The 18282-nt window shown below is 36.3% G+C and overlaps 1 protein-coding gene across 1 annotated transcript; it reads left to right on the forward strand.

The window, feature by feature from the left end:
* The first annotated feature begins 108 nt into the window (after positions 1–108).
* On the forward strand, positions 109–15888 carry tpo (thyroid peroxidase). The gene is made up of 10 exons (XM_026934249.3): positions 109–937; positions 2191–2545; positions 3961–4093; positions 4980–5109; positions 6405–6611; positions 8818–9330; positions 12013–12271; positions 13988–14158; positions 14303–14540; positions 14825–15888. The coding sequence occupies exons 2-10, from the start codon at positions 2410–2412 to the stop codon at positions 15045–15047; spliced, it is 2010 nt and encodes a 669-aa protein (XP_026790050.3). The 5' UTR covers positions 109–937; positions 2191–2409; the 3' UTR covers positions 15048–15888.
* The last annotated feature ends 2394 nt before the right edge of the window (positions 15889–18282 follow it).

Below are 18282 nucleotides of genomic sequence, written 5' to 3' on the forward strand. Positions count from 1 at the left end.
TGTTTTCTTTGCTAATGCCAGGTTAGACTAGCATCGATTCTAGTAGTTAATATATCTGGTTAGGTAGCAAGCCAAATTCTAGCTAATGGTAAATATTGGTTATTTACAGGATAGAGTGTTACTTCTGATTAATTCCTTATCAAACATAGCGTTAGTCTTGCATATGATCAGCTTATTACAGTAACTTTATAGAGATTGAATAATGTTTTCAGGCAAAATGGCATAGTTGCGTTAAAATAAAAATCAGCTTCGAACAGTTTCAGATAAGTAATAAATGTTGCTTTTCAAATGAAAATACAACATTAACTTAATTTCTTCAGTTAGTGACAAATTTGACGTACATGGCAGTGTAGTGTGTATGTTTGTGAGGCTTCTACCTACGTAAGCTGTGCACTTGAAGAGCAGCAGAAAAGACTACGAAATCAAGTGGCTTTTGTGTGGAGTCAGCAGGGTATGACTATGTCCTCTTAGGAGGAGAAAAGTCCAGAACAGAGAGATGAGTGAGTACACATAGAGAGCAAGATACCACATCGAGAGACATGCAGTAAGAAAATTTATTTTCACATTTTATTTCTATGAGCCTAATTTCTACTTATTCATAAAATGGTTTGGGTGGTAAAATATTCTGTGTTAGATTTCCCTTGATGTTAAATATATTAGTTAACATGTGATGCAGAAACAGTTATAGCATATATATATATATATATAACATTTATAATCTATGAATTAGGTTGTCTTCTGTCAGTTGTAAAAACAATAGTAGAATTGTAGCAATAATGGTAAAATACTGTATATAAATGTATATTTCTTTCTTTTTTTACATATAATGTGTCTTTTTTTTGTTTTAGCTCTATCACAAAGTTGAACTCTACACCCAGGCTGCTACTTTGCTGCATTTTGCTTTCATACACATCTGCAGCTACAACTCCATCTGAACGTAGGTCATGTTTTATTCATCACTTAGTATATACCTGATTAATGTCCATCATACATCTTACTTTATTTTGCATATTAGCACTGCAGCTAATAGCACAGTGCAAAAGCAGTATCATAAATAATCACATGGGGTACATAGAGGTTTAAATCAAATTCTCTGTAACCTGGGTGATAAGATGTGCTTTTGTGACTGTTCCTGGTAATTAGCTGAGGTCTATATTCATCTTCTAGCAGATACATTATAGATTATTCAGCCTTTGCACATTCACATTCATAAGGGAATGAATGTGAATAAATGTTAAAATTTATCCATAAGAGATTCTTAAATTAGCTGTATATACTGGAACAAGCAGGGTAAGTTATTGTATTGAACATATCTTGAAAATAAGCCAACTTTATATACAGTATAATATATATAAATCTGCATGGCCATTAATTAGAAAATTCATAGGCAAATTTGATTATGCATTGATGTATTCAGTGAAAAAATTAGAAACCAAACTAATAACTGACTTAAAGCATTTATAGAGCATTTTTGATTAGTTTGCTGCTGTGTTGTTCTTTTTTTTTTGGTCAGTTTTAGAAGATCTTAGGATATATGCGATATTGTTTAAGTATAAATGTCTTTGTGTTTATACAATTTACAGACGAGTTGAACGTGGGATTTAGGAAGCCTTCTTTCATGCATGCAAAGTACAGTTTAACGCATTTAATTCATGTGTTATTATTTAGTGTCTGTTTGTTTTACCATTGAAATAATATTAAAATATTTGATTCTGTTCTTCCAAAGTTTTATGATACAAGAAAGCCCCTTTAATTAAACTAGCAGAATGAACACACATTGCTTCAATGATCAAACATTAACTATTATTAGCAGTAGTCTATTATTATTATTATTATTATTATTATTATTATTATTATTATTATTATTATTATTATTATTATTATTATAATATACCCTGTCCAGCTTTAACTCATCAGCAGGTCCTAACTTCCCTCACTCACATAAATACATTACTTTTCTATAGTTTCAGTGTAGTTACTTAATAATTAATACCAGTTACTGAATAATAAGCTATAAAGTATATTAAAAAGTACATAAATAAATGAATACTAATCAGATTTTAGGTGTATCATAATAACTAAATCATGATAACTGAGTCATTTTCCTTTTCACTGTATGTCACAGTGGGGATTTTTAACTTCTACAGTTTAAGTCCCCTAAGACATAAGTGTCATCTTTGCATTTCTCAGAAAAACTAAACAAGCCTGAAACTTTGCTAATATCCTCAATACAAGAGAGTCTTCAGATGGTCAACAGCGCATTACATCAGACAGCAAAAGGGTAAACAAGACATTTTCTTTGGCAGAAATTGCTAATTATGACTGTATCTTAAAAGAAAGAAAAAAATAGATTTACAGTGCCTTTTTTTTCTGAATAGCAGGAATCACTCTCAGCCATCCTACGTGCAGATGTTTGCTTTCTCCAGGCAAGCAGCAGCAGCAGGAAGTTATGAAATATCAAATGCGGCAGAGGTCTTTCAAACCACTCTGCTACTTCTGAAGAAAAAGGAAAGTAGGAGGCAGAAAAGATCTGTCTCTGTTTCGGGTAAGATTCTGTTTCAAGAAAACTAAAATCATACCTTCATTTATACTGCAGGCTAAATTTTGGTATTATGGGAGACTTGTTCATTTTCATCTCTTGAGAATTACCTGTCAGTGTCCTATGACATTATACAGTTCTGAAAACCTGTGTAGTATTCTAGAAAAAAAAATTCTAGAAAACAAATTCTAGAAAAAACAATTCTACTTACTTTGTTTTTCAGGATAATTATGAAAACAAAATCTTTATAATGTATCCCATGTGAATTGAATTCACCCTGTTGTGCTGCCATTTCCTGATCCTGGAGATCTACCTTCCTACAGAACAGTTTCTGCTGCTATTCTAACAAACCTGCTCTGGCTAATCAAGCGGACAGATTATCTGGAGCAGGTGTGATGGCTTAGGACTGGAAATGAATTGAATTGGAAGGCAGATCTCCAGGTTGGTGATCACTGTATTAAGTTATGCTGTATTTTGTTGCCATTATTTTTCCAAACTATAGTGCTTAAGTAAGGAATAAAACATGACAGGGCATGCTGATATAGGAAAATAATCAGTGATGGTGTGGTGTGATAAAGCCTGATGCGAAGAGGAGTTCCTGTTACCACCCTGAAGTTGATTATTTTCCAATAACACCATGTTCCAAAGTGTTGGATTCCTCTTATATTACAGCAGTTTGTCAGTGAATACAATTTTTAATTTGTTAATGATGGACAGTTTATAGTTACATTTAATGTTCTGTGAGCCTAGTTAGTTCCTGTTATTGCTTATATTATAACAGCTATTCTCTCTTTTGAAGTTAATAAGACAATAAAGCAGCTTGTTGTGCTACTGTGAAACCGGAAAGTCCTCTGTCCTGGAGACTCACCCGTGGCAGAAAACCTACTGACCGTTCCAAAACACTGACACTGGAGCTCCTGACACTCCTTCTATAGATGTTAAATAAACATCTCCTTACAGAAAGCTTGATCATATCAATAATTAGATGTTTGTCTTTGTTAAATAACCTCTAGTAGTTAAAAACATGTTTCTTATTACACTTAGATTGTGTGGAGTGTCTGTCATACAAGTCCTTGTCAATGAGCTGTTACTGTAGAAATAATAGTGTATTAACACAAGTGCATTAATATAAACCTGTGATCTGAATTACAGCCTGCACTCTTTATCAGAGCTGTGCTGTTAAAAAAATTACTCAACACCTACTGACCAGTCAGATTTGGGAATTTAACAGCACTGGTGTATAAGTGCAGCATGTTGTAGTAATAGCATTTAGTAGGTGAAATGTCAGACTGACTGTATGCACATTTAGTTAGAAAGGTGTTACATTAATCCCAGTAATGCATTTTGTTTAAACAAGAAAGGACCGTTTACTCAAAAGAAATTGAATTTAAATCAATCGATTAATTAGCTCAATTTTTTAGAGCTTCTGTCCCTGGAGGAAGTGGAGCTAATAGCAAATCTATCCGGGTGTCCTCCACCCCTACATCCATCCAGCTGTCCCATAGGAGGAGATTCCGAGAAATACCGCACCATCTCTGGAGTGTGCAATAACAGGTAGCTGGCTACTCTTAATAATTCATCCATAACACACTGCACAATACCCATCTCCCAGGCTGTTCTGAAACCATATTAATCAGCCCTGCGCTTGCACTCATGCTAACTGGACCCTGGCATTTTGTTGAAGCAACAAGGCCAAGTTGATAAGATGAGCCATGACAGATAGGATAGGTCAGGGCTTGTGGAGCGGATAGAGGGTATTCTATTTGCCGCATGAATGTGAGAGCAACTGAAGAAAAGCACTAAGCAGTGTGAGAATCATGTATTACTGCACCAACTGTGTCTAGCACACAAGGATATGCTTGAAATCAATATTTAAAGCTGCTTCTTTGGTGTGTGGCACTACAGAGTTCAGACTGAGCTTCTCCATAACATAGAACACAGTTCCTTTAACTCATAAACTCCATCATTATTTAAAAACTAGGTTTATTAGAGAAAGTATGGCATTTTTCTTTTGTTCACTTGATTGGAATTATTTAAGAGATAGCACAGTAATCCAGCTGTAATCACATACTTGTATGTATGATTATAATTGCTATTTCTATGAAAGCTCTAAATTAGGCCTACAAATAGAATAATTACTCTTTCTCCAATTATTATTTACTCTTTCCATCCTGAAAACATGATTATACATAATTGTAGAAGTGGACCTCTACATGTAAATATTGAATTGCTTTCACAAAAATGCTTCAAAGGGCATTGTGTATATATGTGTGTAAGTATATATGTTTTATGCCATTCTGCTCATATGTAAATATCACATGAGCGACAGTGTCTCTCTTTGCCGCACAATATTCAAATACCTTTGTTTTCCTCAAAAAATGTGGTGCTACATGTCATGAAACATTTCTGAAGCAACATACAAATGCACTTTGTTATTCAGAAATAAACCTCTTTGGGGAGCAGCCAGCACGGTCTTGGCCAGATGGCTCCCAGCAGAGTACGAGGATGGAGAAAGCCAACCAAAAGGCTGGAACATTGGGCACCAGTACAGCGGCTTCCATCTCCCCCCTGTAAGCTACACACTCATGCTCACTTAATCATGAAAAAGAAACATGAAAAACAAGAGTACAAGAGTTTAAAAATATTACAATTAAACCAATTTAACAAGATATTTATAAGAGCTGGTAATTAACTGTAATTGTAAGCCCCAGTATTTAACTCTGCTTTACTTTCCTGTCACTGCTTGTGCACCCAATTATAAACACAAGCATTTTACTCACTTCTGGATTTTCTGACACTTCATCCTTAAAGTTTCCACCCCAGCTGTTCTATCACTTTTGGCACCTGGCGTCTGCCATCAATTTTGTATAATGTGTCCCCTCGAGGTTCACCCTGTAAACTAAAATGTATTTTTTCCAAAAATATATCCCATTGGGTCCATTTTATTACATTTCCAGACAGATTGGGCAGTAAAAATTCATACTCATGTCTTTATGGCTGTTAATTAGACATTTCTTAGACAAGGTCATCATAAATAAATAGAAACAGAAATATTCAGATGATTTTCTCAGAACTCAGAGAGATTGAGACTTGCCCAGAACTTGCACTGTGTATAGGTTTGTGAGATAAATTGTGTATAAGATGTTATGTTTATAAGATAAGGTAAGATAGGATAGAACTTTATTCATCCCAAGGGAAATTCTTGAATATCATATAATAGATAAATGTGGGAGTATCTCTGAAATAGATGGCTCAGGAAGTGGAAAAGTATATATATATATATATATATATATATGTATATATACATGCCATTATAGCAGATCTCAAGAAATATATATATATATATCTTCTTGAGATCTGCTATAATGCCATGTGCCTGTCTCCACAAACGCTTCAGTAGCACAACCACTTTGATCACATACAAAGTGGGAGTATTTCTGACATGAAACCAAAGAAAAGCTGAAAGTGGGGGCTGATTTCACTTATCATTATTATTTTTTTACAGGAGTAAACCCTACGCCTCAGGATTTTGCCTCAATCCTGTTGAATATAGCAGACATTTAGGATTACAACAGATTCAATCTTCCTCACAGTAATACATCTGAAGTGTTTCAGCCTCTAAAAAAAAAAAATCTCAGTGGCCTTTCTTGGTCATCTCTTAAGTAAATGGAAGACTTAGTGTCTACATTAAAATGTATGAGATGGAGAGAATTATTTATTTAGAACCAGGCAGAGACCTGACAGCTGAAGAGAGAGACTAGAAAAACAACACATAAAATTACTAAAGCATTTTTGGTCTAGGAGCTGAGAACATTAATCATATTAGTCTTGTCTGATTTAAACATCACATCAATCATATTTTAAGGTTCGTGAAGTCAGCAACAAAATTATGCAAATCTCCAGCCAGTGCCGCTTAGAAGATGAGGCGTATTCCCAGATGCTGGTGGACTGGGGTCAGTATATAGACCATGACATCTCCTTCACTCCTCAAAGCACAAGCAAAGCCGCCTTTTTGGAGGGACTCAACTGCCTACACATGTGTGGAAATTCCAATCCTTGCTTTCCGATTCAGGTAACATCCACACATAAATGTCAGCAATCAGACAAGCAAAAATGCCACAAGATGGTTTGAATAAAGTATTTTCAAAAATGACCTTGTTTATATGACAAATCCAGCACCAACCTGTCAAAAATAAAGGTGTCGAAAAATGGAGCAGTGGTTCTCAAAGTGGTCTGTGAAATGCAAATAGGGGTCCATGATTTTTTAAACATTTGTTACAGTGGTAGAAATCACAGTCCACTGTTATCAAAGTTGCTATAAATATTTTTGTGTTATTGTTGTTATTATTCTATTTGAGTGCTCAGTTGAATTGACTAGGTTTAATCGTAACTTCAATAAAAGAAAAAGAAGTCAAAAAAGAAAAAGAAGTCAAGCCTATATATAAATAATCCCAACTTGGACTTAATGTGTTCCGTCAGTTGAAAATTTAGGAATAAACAGCCAGAATATTATTGCAAACATTTGAATAATGAGCTTGATATTTGAATATTTCATAAAATAAATCTGTACTGAGGAGGTTCATGGATTTTTAAAAATTTTTATTTAATTTTTTTTTATACATAGCTAAATTGGCTCCTGTCTGCAAAAAGTTTGCAAAAAATCCTCTGCTTTAGTGCCATAGGAGGAGGTCAACATGGAGGGTCAACGTTTTACAGTTCAGCATCCTGAAATCATAGAATTGTCAGACAAAACCTTATAATTTCACTGTCTAAAAAATGTAGAATAATGTTTTTGATATGGCCAGCCTCCTATTACAAGGTGTGAATGTATATGCCACAGTTCAGGGAAGGTCATTTTAAATGTTGGTTAGAGATGTGCATAGTTGGAGGATAATCAGTATCTGTGACAGGAGCCTAAAATTAAAAAGTGTATATCTCATTGATTGCTTCTTTATCTCTGTCAAACCTCAAACACTGGTGAAAATAGCAAGCTTCTAGGGTGAGTGTCTTTGGACAGGGATACGTTTCAGACTCCTTCAGGGCAATGACTGCTCATAAAAATAGAGTGGGAAATTACAGAGCAGTGTTATTTTGTAACTAATCTCAATATCCCCAGCCAGAGGCAAGAAGGCAAGCACCATAAATACACAGAACAGTGGAATTTATTCACATTCATGCTGACCTTGAGCGCACACCAGACTCTAAATACCAATATTATGATATTCATCAGGATAAATGATCAATAAGAAACAAATAAAAACACATTGCTGACACATACGGTAGTGAAAGGCACTGTAGGATGTAAGTTTCCTGCAGGTCTCAAGAAACCGCCTTCCGAATGCTGCAGAAAATGCAATCTATAAATCCAAGGCGCAGCTCAAAACAAATAATTCAGTCTTTGTTGAGCTATGCAGAATGCAAATAAAACCCATCATACACAGCTATAGATGTATTTCTCTGAGCATGCTGTACAGATCAAAACCAAGCGCATCTTCAGCGTGCTAGCCTGCAGCACTGAAAACTGCCCCTGAGCAGCAGAGCTATTTTAGGAACGTGCAAGCTGTGTTCCAGAGAACAACTTCACAGCAAACAAACTATAGAGCGAAATGAAACGAATGTGACCGGCCAGTAATCTCTGACTGGAAATGGCCCTTTGTCAGAATCGTTGCCCTGAACCTCCAGGCTGGAGTCATGCTAACTTAGCTGTGGTTTTGGGCACATTTACAGAATCTTCAGCTCTGAAACCAGATAGGATTAAACATTTTAGAAGAATATATAAAGTGCTTAAGGGAAAACTGCATTTAAGGAGCTGATACTGTCAACTCACAGTAATACAATGCTATAAAATGGCACTGCTGCTGTGCTTTTCATTACATTTATTTATTTCTGGTCAAGCTACACTACATCTGAATCCTATTCTAACCTTTGGAAATACTTTTTTTTTAAAACTTAAATGCCAAATGAAAAATATTCTAATGGTGTGCTTAAGATATAATAACTTAGCTGCCTCATTTACCAAGTGCAAATATCATACAAAGGATATTTTAACTTTAATGTCAATTTAATTGACTCTGTAAGATCATAGAGAAGTAGATGAGGCAGTGTTTACAGGGCTGAAGGGCAAACATGGACAGTTGTGTGATAGTTGTGGTGACAGTTGTTTAGAGAGGAAACAATTAGACGTTAAGAAGGAAAAAAGAACGAGACATTTCTCTTTGAAAACGTAATGCACTCTCTGTGTCCTTGTATTTATGTGTGTGAGTGTGTGTGTGTCACAGATTCCTCTGCATGATAAACTGTTTGGAAGCAAGAGCTGTCTCCCATTTTTCCGCTCCGCACCAGCCTGCATAAGTGGCCCGACACACACTCTGCACCCACAACAGATGCTGCAGAGACAGCAGATGAATTCAATCACTTCCTTCCTCGATGCATCTACTGTCTATGGACACTCTGTAGAATTACAGAAAATGCTCAGGAACTTCTCAAGCAGTGAGGGCTTGCTCGCAGTTAACAGTGAACACACTGATACTGCAGGTCGTGCTTACCTGCCGTTTGTCAATAACCCCACGTCTGCATGCTTCCAAGAGCCAGGTACAGGCCCGAGAAAACGCCTGGAGTGTTTTCTCGCTGGAGATAGCAGGGTGAACGAGATTCTGCCTCTGATTGCTCTTCACACGCTCTGGGTGAGGGAGCACAATCGCATTGCCACACGACTGAAACAACTGAACAGCCACTGGAGCTCCCAGATGATCTATCAGGAGAGCCGGAAAATTGTCGGAGCTTTGCATCAGGTATGAGAAATCTACAGCACTACCTTTAACTCATATCAGAGGGGCAAACAGCTTGACTGGTGTTTGGAAACAATCGATCATCTCTGCATCATGGCCGTCGTGCCATGTGTTGGGAGAAACTTCCTGTTCATATGGCAAAGCTGGAACTCTTACAGTGTATTAATTGTAGCAGAAATCACCACAAAACTCAAACATTAATATCAATTTAACATTGATTGAGTAATAATTTAAGATTGGGAGGAAGTTTAAGCACTATTGCTCAGAACTGGAAAAGCCCTGGGGTGTAATTAAATCAAAATTATCTCATTGCAAGTTGAACAATGACTGCAATGAAACATGACTTTTCAAGTTAATTTATGTAAAATACATTCCATAAATTACTTATGCTTCACAAACTTGACCTCTAACGGGTGATTACTAATGATGAAGCTCTGCATATTTGGGTCCTATTCTCTAAACTGCATAAATGTACACACCTCAGCTTTACAGGTAAAAGAAGGAATGAGAATCTGTGCATTACATTCCTTTCCCTGGAACATTATCCATATCACTCAAACATTAAATATAATAAACAAATCTTCCTATGATGTGTGCATGAGGTTATGGAATCATGCCTTCTTTCCAGTTGAGGATTTTCAGTTTCAAAAACACTTAGAAGCAATGGCTCATTTATAGCTATAATTTTACACAATCTAATAGATTAATATAGTAGAAAATCTCAATCTTGGCCAGCTTTACTGAGAGCAGTGTAGGAGGAAAATAGTTTCATCTTTGGTTATGCAGCTTGAAATCCTTCTCTAGAGGTTTCAACATAGATCAGTTCTCACATGCTCTGTAACCCATCCTGAAACTGCAGTATGCTGCTTCTATGCTGCCAGTGTGCTGATTCTTTTATATGTATTATTAACAGTACCCAGGAAAATTAACTACCATATAATTAGCAAAATCATTTCCATAATGGATGCTGAAGCTATTTTTCCTTTCTGAATGTATTGTTCCATTTAGACCAGTTCAGAATTTCTAATGCTCCAGAAGTGCAAATAGCAAATAGCTGGCTAAGCCCTGCCCCTCTCTTTCAAAGATAAAAAGACATCACTTTAATGGTTCGTTTTTGGCATCCACATTATGTCATAAGGTGTATTATTTTGGATCTTTTTTGGAACCAAGCTCAACAGCACCACCAATGGTCATAAGAACACAGAATGGTATGAAGAAACGAGACTTGGGCTGATTTCTTTCTAGCCCAGAATGTAGATGCATGTAGCATATCAGTGATAGTCTTGTCACGTGATTATACAGAGTAAAAAAAAAAAAAAATAGATTTGCTGGGTTCGCTGACACATTCGTAACCCGTCATCAGCAGTGATTGAGAAGGCACCAATCATGGTGAATGAGGTGGATTATTTACACTAGCCTTTTTCCACAAAATGCCTTTGGTGGAGAAACAAAAAGTAGATGGCCAAAGCACATTACACAAAAGGACAGACGACAGTGACAGCATTTTTGCTATGAGCAAAAGGGTTACAGCATGAACTGCATGAACCCAGTAGGGCACTACGGACTTGAAACACTTAAAAAAAAAATGAAATCTTTAATGCAGCTGCAATTCTACTTTTAAGTGTGAGTTTGTGTGTGTGTAATAGTTTGTCCCACATCATTCTTATTATGCCACTAAGGAGACCTTGTGACATAATGAACTGGCCAACCCTTACAGTTTGTTGTTAAGCCATTGACAGTGATTAGATTTTAGCCTACATCTAATATGACAAGCAGCCTTCACTGGCGAACAGAAAGGTGATTCACCACACTCAGAAGAGAATAAATTTATGGACTAAAGGCTGTCAGCCACAAAACTAATGTCTGTCCTCTTTGAGCAGTCTGTGCTGGATCAAAGAAACATTTCATTGCTCACAAAGGGATCTATAAGGTTGAATGCAGCGCATGCTTCTTAAATTAAAGTGGCAGAGAAAGAGACTCTGAAGTGCTATGAGACAGAAGTAGATGAGATGCGTCAAACAGAGTGTGCACTGTTTTAACAAAGTCCCAGAGGGACTGACTTCACAAAAAAGCAATAAAAAATGGTTTCCGGTGTCTGGTGGTGAGGCAGTTACATTATAGCTTCATGAGCAGTGAGTTTCAATATACACAACCCTGCTGCTTAGGAGACAGTGAAAGGAAAATCAGTCAGACATTGACATTGCAGAGTCCACTGAAACATCTACAGTGAGGATTCTGGAGGTCAGTTTAGCTATTTTCTTTTTCTTTTTTTTTTTTTTTTTTTTTTAAAGTTAACTTACATAAAGTATGATAAGGCCAGATGAATTTCAGTGGGATAGCACAGGGGAAAGAAACATACAATCTTATCTAATCTCACACTTCAGCATGTCCCAAATTACCATCTTACACACAGATTTCCAGTTGAGCACATATACAGCATCCTAGATAGCATTATGTAGACTTCAGTGAGCAAACCTGGACCTGAACTACTCAAATGTATCACCATAAGGTCATCTGGAATTTCACGCTTGTTTTTCTCATTCATCTCATGTCACTTGGAACACCTATACATTTTTAAACCCGGGAAGACTTAGGTCTTATCAGTTAAAGTGTATTAGCATGTTTCCTCAACCTCCCCAAAATAAACCATAGATATGAATCTAAGGCTGTGTGCTTTCTTTACAGATAATCACCATGAGGGATTATATTCCAAAAATCATAGGAGAAGAAGCATTTGATCAAATCATTGGACCTTATGAGGGTTATGATGATACTATAAATCCTTCTGTCTCGAATGTATTTGCCACCGCCGCATTCCGCTTCGGTCATGCCACCATCTCGACACACATCAGGAGACTGAACGAGAGCTTCCAGGAGCATGAACACTTTCCTTCCTTAAAACTGCATCAAACGTTCTTCAGTCCATGGAGGATAATCAGAGAAGGTACATATTTGCTTTGCTTTGCTTGCTGATTCTTCAGTATAGCTCACTGTCACTATAATTTTCAGAAAACCAAATCTACTTCAAAGGAAAAGTAGAAAATGAAAAGCAGAAACACTCCCTCTGCCTTCATTATCATGTTGATTCATACAGATAAGGCAGAAGACAGTAATATTGAATATATTAATGTTAAATTGTGATTGCTCACATGTGCATATGCAGACAACCCTCAAGTCCTAGTAGACTAATTAGAGGAAGTACTGTATGATGTGTCCCCACTTTGGTATGTAACTCATGGATTCTTTATCAGAAGCAGACATATTTCTCACTTCCTTATCTAGAAGGTATTTTCCAGAAGTATTACAGTATATTACAGTGAGAACTCTGAAGGTTTCCCCTCTTTAGGGGTTGCAATTAGTGGCCGTTTGGAACGCAGTTGAACGAATATGTTAACAAGTACCACAGTTTAATAATGAACAGACCAACTAAGCAACAAAAACTTCCTCAGGCTACCATGCAATATTTAGGAGGCACAGTTCATGTAGCCTGATTCTGTAAATTTACAGCGTAAATAAATACAAATGCACCAGCTATGGGCTGTTCCCTGAAGGAGTGATGAAAACAAAAAACCTACAGTAAAGATCTTATTTCATCATTATTTAAATCACTTTCAGCTTTTTTATTCCATATAAGTAATAATTCAAAATTACTCATTTCAGGGGCAGAAAATACTTGAGTAATTGAACTTCATTATTAAAGTACTATTTTGGCAAATTTATACTTCATTTGAGTATTACTGAAATTAAATATTGTACTCATTCTTAATTTCATTTCCAAGGAAGAGTTTACTTTTTATTCTCTACACTTTTATGTAGACCTTCAAAGTACTCATTACAAATAACAATTTTTCATCTAATTTGAAAAAAACATCTTGAGGCAAGTTTCATTAATTAGCTAACATTAAACATTTAACTAAGTTTTCATGTTTTCTTTATAATACTGGGTTAGTCTAGAACAGATTCTATTAGCTAATGTAATTGGCTAGGCAAAGTCTAGTAAATGGTAAATTTGGGTAATTTACATTATATCTTGCTTCTGATTATCAAAGTATGTAGCATTAGTCATGCATATGACCAGCAAATTTACAGATATTGAATGAAGTTTTCAAGACATAGTTACTTTAAAATGAAAATGATCTTCTAACAGTTGTCCAGTTTTCCTTCAAAAATGATCCAGGGCCCTTTATAGTAAATGCTCATCACTTCAGTTTGGAATGACCCTATAGTGGGTGTGTCCCCTTCAAAGTTTTTGGGAAATGGGAGAAAACAGGACATGGGGAGAATATGCACAAAAAGATCAATAGTAACCTGAGGTCAGGATTGAATCAGGGACCCTGGAGCTGTGAGCCTGCAATGCTCCCCACTGCGCCACTGTGCGCCCATGCAATTACAGAGACTATAAAACAGTAAACAGAAAAATGGTGTTCCATTTGCTGGTTTAAAAATAAATATCTTTCTATATTGGTTTTTAAATTAAGAAGGGCATTATTAATACAGATGTTGATTTAAATTCTAATTATCTATGTATTTTTTACAGTAGTTGGATATAAAACAGTTTAGGCTAAAATACTGTAATTGGGGCTTTAAATATAAAGGTATCGTATTTATAGCTGTGTGTAAAATTTGAAGTATAGCCTCTCTGGCTGATTCCTCAATACAGGAGGATTGGATCCAATATTGCGAGGTCTCATAAGCCAACCAGCTGCCAGACAAAACCAACATCATCTGATGAATGAGGAGCTGATGGAGAAACTCATGGTGCTCACTATTCCAGAGGCACTTGATCTGGCAGCTCTAAACCTCCAAAGAGGACGAGATCATGGCCTGCCAGGTGACTGCACTGCCAGTAGAAATACACACGCTGTAAATTACAGTCTGTTCTGTTGTTGTAAGATAAATGACAGTGACTGTACAGACATGCTTCAAGCAACACTTAAGGCCAAATATAATATCATCTCTTTAAAATGCATTTCAGGTTACAATGACTGGAGGGTGTTTTGTGGATATAACAGAGTGCAAAGCAAAGAAGATCTGACGGATGTGATACATGACAGGGCTTTGGTGGAAAAGATAATGGATCTGTATGGGCATCCTGATAATATTGATGTGTGGCTGGCAGGTCTGGTAGAGGATACAGTGCCTGGCACTAGGACAGGACCTCTATTCGCATGCTTGATCGGAAAACAGATGAAGATGCTCAGAGAAGGTGACAGGTAACTTGTTTAGTCCATCTTTATTGTAAGCGGTGGATTGTATGTCAGTGTGGAAGCCTTGTCAAATCATAATGAAAAAGAAAAAAAAAACCCTCAGAAGTGTTGTCAGGGGTGAAGTGCACTATTTTATAGATCAATAAAAAAAGAAGAAAAAATGTAATTTTCTTTATGCAGCAAAATATAGAGATCTGTAATTTCATTTATACTTAAATAGAGAATTTGCCTTTCTATAGTTACAAAAATGAAGTGTCAGTCAAAGTCTAGATACACTGTATGTGTTTCAGATTCTGGTGGGAAAAGCCGGGTGTGTTTTCCCAGCAGCAGAGACAAGAGCTACAGAGACACTCACTGTCTCGAGTCTTATGTGACAACAGTGGGCTGACAGAGGTTCCCACTGATCCCTTCAGTGTAGGAATGTACCCTGAACACTTTCTGTCATGCACCAGTATACCTTCAATGGACCTGGATGCATGGAAGGAGGACTCTGAAAAAGGTAGTAGAAGTTAACTAAGAAATTAAATAGTACTATAAATAGAAAAAAAAATACTATCTATACTAGATGGATAACATTAACAAGCTACTGGACACTGTTAAACATAAAAATAAATCTAGCTAAGACAAAGACACTATTGAACGCTATTACAAACTCTATAAATGAGGAGATAAAAACCAGGTAGGAGCTTTTTTTTTTCAACACAAGGTCAAAATGAACAGAAGGATTCAAGCTTACACTCCCCTCTTTTAGATATCTTGATGCAGGGCTATAGGTACAGCTAAGAGGGATAATGTTATAAAACTAAGTAATTGAAAACTAAGTGGTTGAAGTAATCACTTGTATTTTCAGTGTATATCTAGTGTATGAATTTGGTTGAAGTTTAAAAAATTATTTTATGTTGATTTACCCTTTCTTACTTTCCCCGAGCCTTAATGAATGACATAACCTTCTCAGCTACAACTTTGTCATCAGACTCAAGTAGGAGATATGCGTAGCTTTAGTGTGTATGATGATATATATATATTTATGTATATTTCTACATTGCTAAACTGGGTGTTTATGTAATTCCCCAAATTACTCCACATTAACATGGAAGAATTAAGGAAGATGCGAAAACGTCCCTTTTTTCCCCAGATTGAAGGTGGGAATTACATTTGTTTCCATATGACATGAATAGAACATATATGATTGGTCCAGGCAGTTGTGTTCTCATATTGTTGGCTAATGCAGAGTAGAGTAATCAAGTGTCATGTTGACCACACTGTCTTTGCTCATCTCTATTTTCATACTATTTTCACAGTTGACTTCAAGCACATGTTATCATGTTATGTTAAAACATTATGACACAATAAAGTTTGCCTCTCTACTTCAAAGTCCTAAAAGGACAGGGTTGGAAATTATTATTCTGAAATACTTTTGAAATGAGTCACTGCTACAGACCCAGTGAGAGAATAAAACATAAAATCACAGAGGTGACGTACTCTATATAGAAAATCATTAATGGAAATATGAATATAACTTAAAGACTCTACATATACAGGATGTCCCAAAAGTCCCAAAATGTATACTAGCACCACGTTGGTTGTGCCTTCGTCAGTGGATGTTCGTGGACGTCCACTTCTCGGTTGGTCAGCAACACTTCCAGTCTTTTTGAATTTGTTATTAAGTTTGGCAACAGTGTTGTGTGTGATGTGGTTGCCATGTTTCCTGTTAAGTACATCGCAACCTTGCAGTAATTAATAATGAACTATAATACAGGGTGTCCCAAAAGTCTCCATACATAGGGGAAATACACTTTTTAGCAAAATGTCTTCCAAAATTTTTCATACTTTTCATATATTAGTTAATTATTAATTGCTGCTTAGTAATCCCATTGCATTAAATCAGAGCACTACATACAAACCAATCCCTGCTCTGTGTCATCAGTGTTCATGCACAACTGGGGCGAGGGGGCTTTAATACTGTTTAATAATGTGGTGGAATTACTAGGCAGAGATTAATAACATATTCTAACACTTCATATATGCACATGATTTAGGTTCTGTACTATTTTTTGTGGCTGCATGAACAACTATTGAAGTAATCTAATGGCATTAATGAAGCAATATACTTAATATACTGTAGATAGCTGTTTGGCTCTTCTTCAACATTTGTGACCGTGTTTATGTTCTTGACAGTGAAAAGTCTCTCATGATACTAATCTTACTAAGATACACCGACCCAGGTATAGTCTCTGTGATATCTACTGCCTTTAAAATAGTGGTACTAAAATCCAGTAGTAGTAGATTGTAGTCAAGCACTTGATTAGCCTTGATGCATCTACGTAGCTATCACATAAATGGTGAGGAGATAAGGAAATGTTGCATGAGTGAAATAGGACATAGATAAATGACTAAATATTTGCTTGGGCTGAAAAGCAAAATGTTGAAATAATAAATGAAAATAATAAATGGGAGATTAATATATACCTGGTTATACATAACATTTTGAATATATTTTACTGACTGTTCAGTTTTTGTAGACTATTATTGACCTTTGTTGTTTTTGGGATTCCCTAAGCCTTGTAGCTCTAACACAAAACTAAAGAAGCAAACACCAAACATGCCCTGGCTGATTGATTACATTTTGCAGTAAAGAGATAACTGGGATAATTAAATTTTTGGCTGAACTGAAGAGGATGACTTCAATCTGCAGTGCTAAAAAAACTTGCAGGCTCCCAGGTGAGATAGAGAATGAGCAGTTAATTTCAAATCCAACACATTGAGTGTTACTTTGTTTGTACTTGGAGAAGGATTGTTAATCCTGAACACTGAATGAGCCAGAAACATTTATGAAACTAAGATGGAACTCTCTTAAGACAGAACTCTCTTAAACAGAACAAGACAAACAGCATCGACCTAAAAAGAGGCAGATTGAGGATTACACCAGCATCCATTAATTAATTATACCATATGTAAAATATCATGATCAATAATATTTGTACACAATAATGGGAGGTTGTTGGATGCTTTTTGGATGCTTATCAGTGTCTAAAGCTTTTAGGTATGACCTCGGCAAATTCCTATAATCCGTCCACTAGATGGTTATTGAGCATCTTGATTACAAACAGTTTCCATGATCCTCAGTGTGCTCTCTAAATGAGTTTTTCATGGGCTGGCAATCTTTTCAACTCTGGAGTTCTGCCTGATGACAAATATTGATCCATTAGAGAAATGTAGCTCTGCCAGAACAATGAACATATTCACACTTGTTGCACAGAGAAATTAATCTTTATAATGAGTAAATAAACAGTTATCTATGAATAGATTATAATTTAGACCCTAGAGCACCATGCAGGAATTAGTCTATAAAGCTTGTGAGAGGAGATGGATCTGAATCTCAGCCTAGTCTGTATTCTGTTTGTACAAGCTGCAGCACTTGTCATTCTCCATCGTTCCAGATATGAAAAGAGATGCAGGTTTACTTTAGGCTGGTCCTGTGACCTTAAAGGTCATGACATGCTCTAGCCATATCTCTAGTGTTTATTCAATCTACCTCTGAATCCAGGCTATGTAATAGGCTGCTGCTGCAGCCGTGGGCTGAGATAATGTCCTTGGGAAAAGAGAGATGGACGAAATGGATGTCACTGCATACAGCATTGCCCAGTCCTCAGGCCACTGAAGGCACACATACATACTGTATCTCCCAAAATAAAGGGCTCTCCACTGACAAAATGTCTCTTTCCTCCTGTGTGATTGCCTTTACACT

Source organism: Pangasianodon hypophthalmus, chromosome 10 (assembly GCF_027358585.1).
Source record: "Pangasianodon hypophthalmus isolate fPanHyp1 chromosome 10, fPanHyp1.pri, whole genome shotgun sequence".
In the NCBI taxonomy this organism is placed as follows: Eukaryota; Metazoa; Chordata; class Actinopteri; order Siluriformes; family Pangasiidae; genus Pangasianodon; species Pangasianodon hypophthalmus.

What these genes read in the sequence shown, in the direction of transcription:
- tpo (XM_026934249.3), top strand. Translation starts at nt 2,410, where the DNA reads ATGTTTGCTTTCTCCAGGCAAGCAGCAGCAGCAGGAAGTTATGAAATA. An exon ending in AAGATCTGTCTCTGTTTCGG is followed by an intron (nt 2,546 to 3,960) that starts GTAAGATTCTGT and finishes TCAATTTTTTAG; the next exon opens with AGCTTCTGTCCCTGGAGGAA. An exon ending in TTGTCGGAGCTTTGCATCAG is followed by an intron (nt 9,331 to 12,012) that starts GTATGAGAAATC and finishes CTTTCTTTACAG; the next exon opens with ATAATCACCATGAGGGATTA.